This window comes from Columba livia, chromosome 1, assembly GCF_036013475.1.
Source record: "Columba livia isolate bColLiv1 breed racing homer chromosome 1, bColLiv1.pat.W.v2, whole genome shotgun sequence".
NCBI lineage: Eukaryota > Metazoa > Chordata > Aves > Columbiformes > Columbidae > Columba > Columba livia.
The window spans coordinates 181,129,562-181,144,370 of record NC_088602.1 but is presented as its reverse complement, the minus strand read 5'-3'; the positions used below and the strand labels follow the sequence as shown (position 1 = coordinate 181,144,370).

At 36.6% G+C, this 14,809-nt stretch overlaps 1 protein-coding gene across 1 annotated transcript in view; it reads left to right on the top strand.

Annotated features, from left to right (window-relative positions):
• The window catches only part of CNTN1 (contactin 1), a 253,374-nt gene that overhangs the window by 186,417 nt on the left and 52,148 nt on the right, over window positions 1–14,809 (top strand). Inside the window, exons 9-15 of the mRNA XM_065048651.1 lie at window positions 60–156; window positions 311–492; window positions 1,643–1,767; window positions 3,596–3,713; window positions 5,333–5,483; window positions 5,683–5,810; window positions 8,387–8,562. Coding sequence (XP_064904723.1) covers window positions 60–156; window positions 311–492; window positions 1,643–1,767; window positions 3,596–3,713; window positions 5,333–5,483; window positions 5,683–5,810; window positions 8,387–8,562 — 977 coding nt within the window. The remainder of the gene's footprint in view (window positions 1–59; window positions 157–310; window positions 493–1,642; window positions 1,768–3,595; window positions 3,714–5,332; window positions 5,484–5,682; window positions 5,811–8,386; window positions 8,563–14,809) is intronic.

The following is a 14,809-nucleotide window of genomic DNA, read 5'->3' as shown; positions in this document are numbered from 1 at the left end:
TAATAGCTATATTCATTTCTGCTGTGCCTCTTCTGAGAATCTCTTGTTTTTCATGTTAGGTGCAAAAGTATATCCTGCTGATATCAAGGTGAAGTTCAAGGACACGTATGCTCTCCTGGGGCAAAATGTGACATTGGAGTGTTTTGCTCTTGGGAAGTAAGTATGTTTTAAAGTTATTGTAGAGCACTGTTTGCTTTCATATCCCAGGGAATGAAAAGACATGTTTCATCATCAAACACATTTTTGTAGACTGCAATTCAACAGCCAGTTCTTGAACACACTGATTTGTACTTTCCTGTACCTTTTCAAGTCCGGTTCCTGAACTCAGATGGAGTAAATACCTTGAACCCATGCCAGCCAGTGCTGAGATAAGCATGTCTGGTGCAGTTCTTAAGATCTTCAATATTCAGTATGAAGATGAAGGACTTTATGAGTGCGAAGCTGAAAACTATAAAGGAAAAGATAAACATCAAGCAAGAATTTATGTACAAGGTAGGTAGAACAATTTTTTTCTTCATGATCTGTTGCTTTTACTTATGTTGGAAGTGTCTGTGTTCTCACACTTGAAGTCAGTGCTGAGTCATTGCATCATCCTGACACACTGTTTTTCAAGCTAATAGAGAAAAATGAAAACTCATGCACTGAACGCCAGGCATGTCATTTGTGTATTAATTGAACAACTGTTCAATTTGTGTGGTTATGATAGCTGTATATACACCTTGACAGCAATGTCTGTTAGTATTAGTGTTTTATAAACAATGGAAATTAATTACATTTAGAGTAATTGAAGTGAAAGAACAGCCAGGAAGAAGAAGAGACCTCTAGATTTATTATGCTTTCTTGTTTCCTCATTTTACTTGTCTTCTCTAACTGTCTTATCTCTCTTATTAGCTACGGTAAGTTCTTTATTCCTTCAGTCCCTGTCTCTTCATGCATTTGGATAAATGAGGGAACTAAAAAAATTATTGCTCATAGTGGAATGATGCCAGGTAACCTGGCTTATTGATTGAGACTTATGCCACAAAACTGTGAAATAAAAAGATCATACGTAACACATAAATTATGTTCAGAAGATTTCTGTCTCTTTTCATTAACTTCACAGAATATTTGCTGAGTTAAGATCCTCAATTAAGTGCTTGAACTTCAGTGAGATAAATTGAAAACTGGTGTAGGAAGGTTGTTACTGATTGTTATAGGCAAAGCTACAAAATAGGTTTGTTTGCTTAGTAAAATCTGGGACATTTTCAATATTAATTTCTTAAATATCTTCTTTGGACCAAGAGAATGTTTTCCTTGGAGACCCTTTCAGCACATAGATTATTTTGCACAATTTTTGTTGGCATTACTGAATAATTTCCACAAGTCAGTGAAAGCAGTAACATCATATATCTTTTGACGTTCATGAAACATTATTTCAATTCCATATTTTCGTCTCATAAAAATGGTTTGGAGTTATTCTGAGTCTACATAGTGAGACAAAAACATCTTCATTCTTTCTTGTGCTGGTGCATTGCTGAGTTATCATCATTACTTTGTGTGGCTTCTGCAGTACCATTGAAAAAGCAGTGGAATTAATAGATTGGAATGCTAATTAAATATGTATCTGCTATCCTTACAAGGCGTGACGTTTTTCTTTCTTCAGCCGCTCCTGAGTGGGTAGAACATATCAATGACACAGAGAAGGATATAGGCAGTGACCTATACTGGCCTTGCGTAGCTACAGGCAAGCCTATGCCAACAATTAGATGGTTGAAGAATGGTGCCTCGGTAAGTATATTGTCCTAGTCAACACAGAATTAATTGGTTAGCTGATGGAAATGAGTTTTTGAAGCATGTGTTATTAAAAGGTTAAAAGAAAATTAGTTACAATAAAAATATTTGCTGATTCCACTTGCATTAGGGATTAAAATCTATTTTTTAAAGTTTTATCTCAATCTTCAGTCTTGAAATACATTAATAATCAGCTCTGAGTTAGGAACTTGCCTTTTTAACACTTGTTTTAGAGGTGGATATAATTTTTTATCCAGACCTTTATAAGTAAATGCGATGTTCTTCTCCCTGGATAAAAGATGTCTACCTGCTTCTCTCTAAAAATAATCCTTTTAACCATACTAAACATGAGTGTGTCTAAAAATGTAAGAAAAAACAGAGTCACTAGAGACAAGAGAAGAAAGAATAATTTTTAAATGATCAGTAGTTTTCCCATATCATGTACCTTTTCATGGTTTTTTTAGCCTCAGAATATTGCAAAATTCCATTATTATAGGTGATGGGAAGTTTAAATGAGTCCCATTTGATAATTTAAGTTTATTGCATTGGATATTGTATTTAAATGAACTAGATTTTCTGTCCAGGCATTTCAACAACATATTTGATATCTACTTCTTACGCTGTATGATGAGCCATTAAAGAACAAAGAGAACAGAAGAGAGCACAATGTAATGGTGCATCTGTTGAGCTGTGGTGACACTGATTTTGGCAAGCAAACAAAAAAAATAGACAATGAGGCAGCGTTGTTTTGGCTGCAAGTCTTGGGAAAAATGTGGGAGGTTGCAGGGAGAACAGGGATATCACCATCTGCCATATGGAGATGGATTTAACCAGACAAAACAATGCTGTTTTCCATCTTCTGTAGTTATTGCAAACAAGTAATTCAACAAGTGAATTGCAGTCACCACTGAACTTGGCTGTCCCTGACAAAATCTACACACTGGACTGCAGAAAGCGATGTGTAGTTCTCCAGTAGTATACCAGATGATTATGCTGTGTATTACAAAATGATTTCCAAATGGGAAATCATGGAAGTATTTAAATTGCTCTGAGAATATAACTTGTTTCTAAATCAGATAATGTTTAATTAGTTATTTCACTTAGCACAAAACAAAGATTCCTTGTAGAAAACCTGATTTAAATGTTTTTAAATAAAACAGTACAGGAAACATGTTTCCTTTAATCTATTTTTTTTTTTCAGATAAATAGTATTCTTTTAATCTTCCACTGTGCTATGCATTCCAATTGACTTATATACAGAGTTTCAAGCTTTTGAGCTTTATTTTCACAAGAAAACAGAGTTAATGAACATGATCTTTCAAAAAGGGGTTAACATCTATTTGCAATTTACAAAATATCCTACCACACTCTGTGCATTTTATACACAGCTTTTTAGAAATAGATCAAGTACTTTATTTTGATTTACTATACTTTCTTTTTATATTAAATCAAAGTAATAGACAATAGTCTCTACTACCTCCCAGAGGAATCTTCTGTAAAACTGGTACCTCACGGGGACTTGCTTTGCATTGGTATGGTAACAGCAGACTAGAGTAGAAGTGCCTAGTGCCACTCAGCTAGGACTTTCCGAGAGAAATGTCAATCGACATCAAATCATTCTGTAAAAAAAAATAAGGTGAACACATTGTTGCAAAGACTGAAATGTAACATGGATAGAATAAAATCTCGCTGGTGCCTGAGTGTTGTGTGAGGGACTCTCTTCCAAATGCTGTCACTAAAAAAAAATGAAGACATTTGAATGGGTGTGAATTCTCCAGCGTGCGTAATCTATATGAGTTGTTGTTTTATTGATTCTGTATTTTAGTTCCGGAAAGGTGAACTAAGAATGCAAAGTCTGACCTTTGACGATGCCGGCATGTACCAATGTATAGCAGAAAACACGCATGGAATTATTTATGCAAATGCTGAACTGAAGATTGTGGGTAAGTGGGATTATTTGCTCTATTTACTATTTCAGGTGTGAGTAAGATAGCAGTTGTAAATACAAGCATTGTTTGGTAGCAGGTTCCTGTGAGGTTAAAGCTAAGAACCCTCACTGCATCTGTGTGAGATGGGATTTATTTGAGCTCTCTAGCTGGCTTTTGGCAACGACTTTAGGAATCAAGTTACTTCAGGTTATTTATGGGGAATGTTTGCTGCATTATTTCTGATGTTTGCTTGCTGCCGGTACCACTCAGAGGAACCAGTACTGCAGAAATTATATGTGGCACGTAGAGTTTCTATCTACCCTCTAAAGTTTGCAAAACTGATTGAGAAGTGTTTTCTTTTTCGCTCACCTGTGCTCACTCTTCTGTGGGGCAAAATCCAGTTTTTTAGAAACCATGTTTTGAGTCACCAGGCCTCTGAAGCTCTTCCTCTTCACTCTCCGCTTTGCTTTTGCCTTCTACAACCAATTAAGAGCAGCTGCAATGTTTGTGTGCAATATAACTGTCCCATTTGGTGGCTCGATGTAGTTATTAATCCATTGTGTTTTCCTAAGGACCATCCTGCTGGAGGTTTGATTTTCAGATCCAGAGTGCTGAGGCTTAAAACAGTTTCTGACATCTTTACTGCTGTCGTCAGAGCAGCCATACTGGCTGTATGACATGTCTTCCCTAGGAGATTTCCTTGCAGTAGTTACCCTGGGTTCTTTCCATCTTACATTTACCTCCAGACTTTCCTGAGAGCTACACTATTTTTTAATTCCTCAAACCATTGCACAAAAATACTTTGTCATTCACTGTTCTTTCATTACAACGTACTTACTACCAGCCTGGATTACCCAGAAATGAGCACTTTTTGCATGCACATTTTCAAAATTCAGTGTTGGTAAGATGTGAATGTTTGTCAGAGTTTTTCTCTGTGTTCCTGTAATGAACTAATAGCCCTGTCTCCTCAAGTTGTGCACACACTTGCTGACATCGTTGGTAATGATGGTACGCCAAGATGCAAAATAATTAATAGCATTTTTTCTTTTTTTTTATTGCAAATAAAGAGCAAATTACTAAGCAAAGGTCTGACCTTAGATGTGGTGCTTGCTACAGACCTGTCACTCTTGTGCATCTGACAGTGCACCTAAGGCCCATTGGCCAAACAGAAAACACAACGAAGAAGAAGGGCACAACCTTAAAGTTTCTAGATAGTGATTAAAACCACTGAAAAGTAAACCTAACTATTATTTGAAAGTATGATCACATGAGCAACTTTTACAGAAGTCGAGCTCCAGGAATCTGAATTTTATTAGGACAGATCAAAAGGCCTTTGAGAGGGAGGAACTTTCTATTGATTTCTGGGGACTTTGATCTTCTTAGATTAAACTTAAATGGAGGTTCAGAAATCAATAGAAAGAAACTTCTAGTGTCACACAGCATAGAACTACATAATGATTTTTCTTGTTTCTTTTAGATCACCATCTACTTCTCACCACATCTCTGTATCATTAATATTTTCTCACTGGTCTGAATAATGGACACTTTTATACAATTTACCTTCACGTTGCAAACAAATTGTATTCTGCAGAAGAATCACTAACAGTAGTACTTGTGTTAATTTTTGCTTTCAGCTTCACCTCCCACTTTTGAGCTGAACCCTATGAAGAAGAAAATCCTTGCAGCTAAAGGGGGCCGTGTAATCATCGAATGCAAGCCTAAAGCTGCTCCTAAGCCCAAATTCTCCTGGAGCAAAGGAACAGAATTGCTTGTAAATGGGACCCGGTTAGTATTGGCTGTTAGTGGATGCTGTGAGTCTTAAAAATGCTGCTTCATGTTTCTATTTATCCTGTAGGCTAGTTTGCACTTTTGCAGACTTCAGGGATAGGAGAACGTGTAATTTCAGGAAAGCAATACACCAAAATGTTACTAGCAGTGTGGCTCCAAGTACCTTAATGTTTTTTTTTTTTTTCACTTTCAATAGCATACGTATCTGGGATGATGGGAGCCTGGAAATTGTCAATATCACAAAGCTGGATGAAGGCCGCTACACCTGTTTTGCAGAAAACAACCGAGGAAAAGCTAATAGCACTGGTGTTCTAGAAATGACAGGTAAACCTCTAAATTGCAGTAGTTTGTTTCAGGCACAGTGCCTTAATTCAAAACCACTAATGTTTGTTCCAGCACTGCACTACTTTTGTAAGCCATTTTATATCTTTTATTTCTGATTTAATTGTCCATTAAACAATTACTAGATGTTTTTAAAGCATTTTGCTCAGTAGAAATTGGGTATGTTTGCACCACTTGTGAGACTGTATCTCAATTTTCAGGGTTGATTTTTCTGTCAGAAATTATTAAATCTGATCCATTAAATCAATACACTTTAATGCATTTGTTCAATTTGGTAGCGTAGTGCTCAGGATAAAGTGTGATTGTTTTGCTTTTGCTTTTGCTTTTCTTTCCTTTTTCTTTCCTTTTCTTTCATTTTCTTTTTCTTTCCTTTTCTTTTCTCATTTTGTTTCTTTTTTTTCTTCTTTTTGTCTCCTCTCCTTTCTCTTCTTTATTTTATTATTTTTTTTTTGTAATGGGGTAAACAAGTTTGAGAGATCATTTCTGTTAAAGAAATACACATTAAATTTGGGAGATAGGGACATGTAGCCAGATTATAGCACTAATAAATTCCCTTCTTTTGTGGGTATTAGCATTTACTGATTGAGCACTAATATCCTCAATTGTGTATTTAAAATCTGATGTCAAATAAATAGCTGTAGAATACAGATAGGAGAGATGACATTCATGAACAGCTCTATCTATCAAGTGTCACTAATAGTAGAAGAGTTATTTATCAAATACATTTTTTAATGTCTGGATGTGACAGCTCAGTGCCACAATATTAATGTTTTATATTAATACAAGAATTAATCTGTATCATCAGATCATACGAAAGCATTTTTCTGACTGATTTATACCAAATTTATTGTACCAAATGAATTGTAAGACTGTTTTCATTACGCAGATTTGTTTAATGTTTGCAATTACTTTTTATCATCTTCTGCAGTTTTATATGTCCTATTATTACCCTCAGGCATTTAATTATTTTGAAAGATCATGTAAATAAATATCCAGCCCCCAAATAGTTATATCTTCTAGAATCAGGAAGACCATTTTCATACTAAATTTGCAGATTGAAACACTTAAACCTTATGTTTATAAATCTTATAAACTAGGTATAAAGAATTTTAAAATTTGGGGGAATTCTGCCCTGATTCATCTAAAAAGGGAAACCAAAAGACTAAGATTCTCTCTTGCATCACAGCAGAAACAGAAGGGTCAGATGACATATTTCAAAATAATTTTCGCATTGTGGACAGTGGTGAGTGTTGATGAAGAATACTTTGAAAATTGTATTCCCAAGCACATTGTGTGGCCCGTAAAACTTCTCAGACATTGCACATGACTACAGGAAATAAAACGTTAAATCTGAAGCTGGCAGGCAGTCTGAAGTCTGAAGGTTTTTCCCACATGCTGTTTGTTCACTGCCACTTGAGCACTGTTTCAGCAACTTCTCAGACTGGTAGAGTCCTTTTTGTAAACATGTAGGAAATCACTGGTCATAGAACTACTATGAGGTGCTCCATTCTGCAGAAGCCAGTAGTTGTGCCATCCTCACAGTCTCAGTATTAAGCAGGATGTAGATTACTAGATTAGGATCCAGGGGGAGGTTTCTCTCCAAGGCAGATGGACAAGAAATATTGGGTTTATTGAGGAAATTTTTGCTGTTCCATGTATGGTGGCAGGCAGTGTGCTCCTTGAGCATGCTTGAACCTGGATCTTAACTAGCAGCAATAGCTGTTTTCTTATGGCTATTGTCTTCCAGGTTTTGGTACCCTACTCTCACTCTCATATTGATGGGAAAGATATTTTATGTCATGGCATAAGGAAGATACACTGTGGCTTTTTGTTTTATGATAATAATTGAAAGAAAAGGAACAAGTCTCAGTGATCCAGTGAGTCCCTTCCAGACCAGTGTTGCTAATTTGCGATAGGAGTTTGATGCATGTACCAAGAGCTCTGAGATCTCTGCCTTTTTTTGGTGTTGTTGTTTCTGTAATAATAAGAGACATTGCTGGGGGATATACAGCTTTCTTCATTTGTTGTATTATTTTCTCTTCCTTTCCACATGTAGCTATTTGCATAGTTTGTTATGCAGCCATTATATTGTTTCTCAGTAGATAAACTAAGATCTCAATCCCTGCAATGCTCTAGTGGAAATCTGACTCAGCCTGACAACTGAGTAAAACTTTCCATTTGTTAAAGAGACAGATTTTAAAACATAAGAAATATTATAATTAAGAAATTCAACACAAGTCACATAAGATTAATCATCTATCTTCTTTCTACCTGAGATATAGTCAATGAATGAAAGTAGCTTTAAATAGGAATGTGATTCAGAGACTGAAACATAGCCATTTTCAGTGGACAGCTAAATAGAAGTTAGGCATTTCAGTTGTAAAAGGTTTCCTTTGTTCCCTTCAGTTTGGTCCCTTGAAATGTAGCTGCATGAATAACACGTAAGCTACGTTTTGAGGGAGCGGTTTAATGTGTAATCAAACAGCTATGGAGCTGAGTTTACATTTGGATAAACATTTATTTATTGGAATTTTCCGTGTTTGCTGTTAACTTCACAGAAGCTACAAGGATTACTTTAGCTCCGTTGAATGTTGATGTCACCGTTGGAGAGAATGCTACCATGCAATGCATTGCATCCCATGATCCCACGTTAGACCTGACATTTATTTGGTCTCTAAATGGCTTTGTAATAGATTTTGAAAAAGAGCATGAACATTATGAAAGGAACGTTATGGTAAGATACTATAGATCCTTATTTAATATGTGAAAGCCCAGTTTTCTTTATTGTGAAGAGCTGTCTTTTCTGTTTTACTTTTTCTATTGTGTTGATTCAGGACTAGAAAGATGCAGTAGGCTAAGAACATAAAATAAAATTACAATTTAAACACCTTAGAGACATGTAGGCACTTGCAGGTAGACACCTGAAATCAGATATATGAATCCAAGGTATTTTGATACCCCAGTTAAATCCCACTACAATTAATAGTGAATATAGCTAGTAAGTAGGTAGCCTGATCATAAACAGGGTGCAAATTATCTCAAAAAAGTGTGCATATGCATTCACTTTTACTTACCCATGTTTTTCTCATCAGCATTTCTGGAATTTGGCACAAGACTGGGCCAGATGGTGGTTAGGAGTCAAACAGTCTGTAAACACTGGGCAAGAAGAGTTTGTGTGAAGTCTAAACAAGTTAATACAAAGACACTCGTTTTGGCACCTAGAAAGATGAATCATAGATCTTTCATGTTTGCATGTATGGTTATCTTTTTTCTGTCTTCTATCAGCCTTATGCAAAATTATACCTCGATTAGAAATCCCTTCTGGTTATATCTAATCACATGCTCACTTACCTAATATTCAACAACCTCAGAGTGCTTGCCCACATTTGTATATTTATTCTGTTATTCTGGGTTTAAATGATACAAAAATCCTCAAATTTAGATACCTTTGGTTTTTTTGTGCTCCCAAGAGGAGCTGCAGATGTGGAGAGAAAAGGTTTCTAATGGCTCCTGTAGCATCTGGGAGCACCTGGGGCGACATTCAGTTTCAGCTCCGTGTTCAAAATGATGTATCATATAACTGTGCCTCCTGCAGAGTCTTTTTCCTAGGCTGGCAATATCATCTGGTTTGCCATGGACCAAGAGATTCTTTTTCTCTTTTTTAATGTCTATCTGCATGTGAGAAGATGTTTCAAGCATAACTATTCTAGTTTCATTTGGAACACACCAGTCCTTTGAGGAGTCAGAGTTGCCTCAGTCAGCTCGTTTGCAGAGTTGTAAACATCTCTGATAAGGCAGTCACACTTCTCTCTTTCAGTGAGAGAACAAGTCCTTGTCCAACAAGCCAGTAGAATTATGCTAAGATCAGCTGAAAAACATTGAAACCCAAAGACATAAAGCCCTTTCTGCAATAAACCTGAAAGTCTATGTCCTAAGTAATAGGGTACTAAGCGGTTTGCAGTGTATTTTGTGTTGCCTCAATAATTACAAAGTACGTAGATCTACACCTGTACACTTGGCATCATTCAAAACATTTCCTGCATGTGGCTGTTAAGCCATGTTTTTGATAGGTTTATGTTTACACTTCGGTACTAATTAGTGTGTAGAAGTGCCTTTAAAAAGCTTGGATTGCCTTTTAATGGCATTAGTTTGTCCTTAGATAAAGGCTGGAATGAGTCTGAGTGTCAGTCAAAATAAGAACTTAGAAAGTAAAGCCCCATTAAATGTATTCCTTGTAAAAGAGTAAATAAAATCACTCTGGTTGTCTCAAGTTTTATTTAATCAATTGTTTTTAGTTACCTGAAGGAAGTCACATGAAGGAAAGGTATTCCATGAAACAGAAAATCAGGCTGAAAAGTGTTGATGAATCAGTGATTTTGGTGTGGAGGGAAAGTAAAAATGGCTTTACTAGAAGTCTTTGTAGTGCAGGACCAGGTAATGCAAGAGAGAGGAACCTGAAATTTCTGCATCTGTTGATCACATGTTGAATAAAAGTTTTTATATCGTTGACGTACACTTTTGGGTTTTCTTCTTAATAATGGAAATAGAAGGAATTTTTTTTTTTCTTTTAGGTGAAATTAATTCTGAAATCTAATCCAAATTTTAGGGCACTTTCTAGCAAAACACTTCTAGTGGACAAATCTGGGGCCAAATAAGGGCCTTAGCAAGTGTGTAAGGTGTAATTCTCTGTGAAGATTGACTTAGTATTTAGATTCCCAGACACTGATTTCATCTTCCAGATAGTCAGTGGTGCTAGATCTCCTGATCCTGAATTCTGATCAGCTCCATAACATTTTAGACACTTTATATAAAGTGCTTGATTAAAAAAAACAAACAAACAAATTAGCCTGGCTTTGCTAGTCTAGCTTGGTCTTTACAGACCTTCTATGGTCTGCAGAGAAAGAGGTTGTTCACTTCAGATGGGTGTTGAAGTTCGTGCTGGAAGGTTTGCTTTTTCAATAGATTATAGAGATGGATATTGCATAGGATGCAAAAGTAGCTGAAGAATGAGTAAGTCTTAATTCACTTAGACAGTTAAGTAGGTTAGATAATAATTTAATTTATTTGTCAGTATGTAACTCCGTCTTTCTGAAGAACATTTCTCAGTTTGTTGTGTTCCTTTTGCACTTGATCAATACTGGCAGAAATTATTTTAGCAGGGGCAGCTTCTTGTTTTGCATTTGTAAACCTTATTTCTAGGTTTTTAAATGCAAAGCAAGTGCAGATAATCGCTGTTCCTCCACACAGGAAGCTCAGTCTTCATCACTCAGGACAGAGAGGACAGTAGGATTGTGTTTGAAGTCTGGAATTGTGATTTGTAGTTATTTGGCGATTCACTACTTAAGTAACAACAAATGCAAAGTTTTTAAGAAGTTCAACAAATCTAATACCAAGGTCTATATAGCATGTAATTAAGAGGAATATGCACTTTCTTCTTAAATTAAGGGGTTTTTTTCCTTCCTGTGAGCAAATGGATTTTCTCCTGCCAGCTGCTTCCATCTCTGGCAGTTCTCAGCAAAAGTCACAGGGTGGCAGGTTTGCTCAGGCTTTCTGGGATGCAAAGGCGTGCGCTGTTGTGCATTTGACAGCAGCAGCCTTAACTGCTGGGCTTTAAGCAGTAGAGTCCCACGCTGCCATCAAACCCTTCAGAAACATAAAAGAAAAAAATATTCCATCATGAATATTAAAATGACTGGATATGTGACACATACTCTTTGTGCTATAATTTCCTGTTGATGAAGGATCCTCATCTGTCTTCCTGATAATATCACTATTAATTTATGTGACAATGCAGATCAACGTGTTGAAACTTGATACCGCCACAGTCTTTCAGTTCTCGAAATAACACTAATAATGTTGTCACATACACATAATGGAATGCTAATGAAATTGATGTAAATACTTGCATAAGTCTTATTTATTTAAATGGAACCTTTGGTTTGTCCATCATTTGCTGAAGGCAAAACTAATTTGCATTACATTAGTACTAAAACTAATTTATCAAAAGAACATTTGTCAGTACTGTTTTGATTTTCTGTGACAGTGTTATTTAAAATGAATATATATATATATATAAATTGGTTAGCTTTCAAAGAGTCGAATGAAGTCTTTGAAATCTTACTATCAAATTAATTGCTTTTGACTTTATGTATGGTTGTTCCTCTGATTATTTGCTTAATTAACTAAACATTAACACAGTCTTTCAGGGCTCATAGAACTATATCACTTCAAGTAATCTGGAAAACTATAATGTTTGGTCATTTGTTATTTATAGAGGTTGGACAAGACACACCCAGAGATCCCTTCTGACTTCAACTATGTGTGATTCTGTGATGGTCTAACACAGTTGTATTAAATATAGTTAAATGAAGTGTATTAAAGATGGTATTGAATGTTGAAAGCTGAAGGCAGCAGCATTTTGCTCAACCAATACATTTGTTTGCTAGTGCACAGTTATTTGTCTAATGGGATATCAGCACCTTTCACCACAAGCAAAAGCTCAGTGTTTGAAATAAGGAGTTAAGGTATTAGACCCAAGCTTGGTACCACAAAGAATGAGGTCATTTTAGGAAGTGTATCATGGAACTTTATGCTTTGTTCTTTCTGATTTCCATCAAAATAGGAATTTTAGCACTCTGATAATTGGAAAATAATTTCATTTTAATATTTAGGTATTATTTACCTTACCAGCAGCTTTGATGATGGATGTTTTTTTACAGAAGTGGTAGGGAATCTTTCCCTGGGAGGTCACAGGCCAAGTAGGGAGTCTTTACTGATGCTGGGCATTGCGTAGCACTGCACCCAACTAAAAAGCTCTCACAGAATGAGGAGCATCATTCAAGATCGTGCTGAGATACCTCAGTGTCATGACTTTTCGAGCAGGATTTAGAACCTGCTGAATCCACACTGACTCTGAAGTCAAACCTTTGCAGGGTGCTCTCCAGCATTCATAGGTCCAGGGATGTGGTGCAAAGACAACCAAGTATGTTCAGCAAAGAACTTGCAGGGCTTGTAGCTTGGGCTCTTTGAAGTCTCTTCTGAATCCAAGTTGTCTGTGCATAACTAGCTCCGGTGCCCCTACAACCATCATAACAGTTAACCTCCCGTAGTGCAGACTTCACTGTGTTTTCAAAAGCTTTTTATTCCTTATGCAAATATTATTCCTCTTACTTCATCAGAAAGCTTTGCAGTCTTCTAGGACCACAGTCATAATATTCTGGAGATGCTTTACATTACTTTACATTAAAGTAAAACACATGTGGAAGGGCCTGTTTCTTCACTTTAGCTGTTAAAGGTGGTTAGTTCAGATACCAAAATCCACACTACAGATGTCTAAAATAGATGAGCTCTAGATTGGAGACAATGTATGCCAAAAAGCAAAGTTCTCCAAAACTGAAGATTTTGTAAACCACAGAGAATAAATTGGACTGTAAGAATCCGATTAGAGGAATATAGCTTAATATCTGCTTGGTTTTCTGTAAATTATTATAATTTGCAATTCCTTGGCTTGACATGGTAGACAAAGATGTTATACTGCATGCTCCTGCTTCAACAGATTACTGAGAAGACACTTAGTTTTATTGTATAAATCTCTCCCTGAATATTCCACAGTTTTCTGCAGGAAAGATACAAAGATTTTAATTTTCATTCACTGGTAATCCTCCTTGTAGAGTCTAGCTACAGCTGTATGCCAGCTGTATGTTTAGATGGGAAAGCTCAGTTACACAGTGAGGAGGAAGAAGAGGATGTATATGGCTTGAGAAGAAGAGGCTGGACTGGAACAAACTGAGAGACAGCTCTAGTGAGCTCATTCAGTAGTTTGTTGAAGATATTGAGGGAGCAGGTGATTGTTCATGATGCATGGCAAACCAAATCCACTGAGCTACCGTTTTCATCTGAAAAAGAGTCCCTGGGATTGTCAAATCAAAAGAACTGTCTCAATACATTGCTTTCAGTGCCTTGAGGTATTAGGAAGATGCTTTAGACATGAGAGAGTTAGAAGTCACATATTTTGGCTAGGTTTGGGGTAAAATTTAGAGGCAAGGGCCTAATAGTAATTTAGCGAGCATGGAATGAGACGGATGGAGTCAGTGGTTAAGAGCAAGCAGTGAAAGGAAAGAAGAAGACATAGTCCTGAGGGTGAAGCCAACACACAGCTCTGACAGAAGCCTTTGAGGAAACCTGCTATTATTAATCATCAGTGCTATTTCCAGCGCAAAGAGAAGTAGTCTTTTTAGAGGATGCCAACTTCTGTGCTAGAATTAAAACATACACTGCAGAATCAGTTGACTGTAACCTTGTGTGTTCGTGAGACTCCACAAACTACCAAAAGCCATGCACCATCCCTAGGTAGGTAGCAGGAGCTGAGAAAGCCAGGTGTGAGCAGTACTCAGAGAAATGTAGTGGATTTTCATCATCAGCTGTGAAGTTGTGAGCCATGAGTACAAATGAACAAGTACCTAGGCTTTTTCTGCTCTTGGAAATTAAATAACAGGGCATATTACCACAGGGATGCTGGTACAAAGCATAGTATCCTCAGGCATTCTCAGTGGTGTGCTGAATGGGGAAGAATAATGTATTTGTTGGAAATATTTCCCAGTCCACATTTCAGGGGTAGAATTAGTGCTGTACTTCCTTTACATATAAATATAGTTTGCTGAAAGAAGAGATTCTTCAGTGGGAGTGACTGTCATCATTATCCTGCTGGGTTTTTTATTTACCCTTAACTTTCACACCAGCCGTGGGTTATAAAACACAGTGAGATAAGCTCTGCTGTGAATAGGACTGAGAAAATAGAACTGCACTGTTGTTGTCCCCATGTCATCTCTGATGACAGTAATAGAAAAAGGTGGTTTAAATTATTGTTAACTTTGGAAAAATTTATCTCATCACCAAGAATTCCATCTCTTCCACATTACTTCTTATCTATTCTCTTATCCTCTTCCACTGTGTATTCAACACCTCTGAAACTCAGATATTTA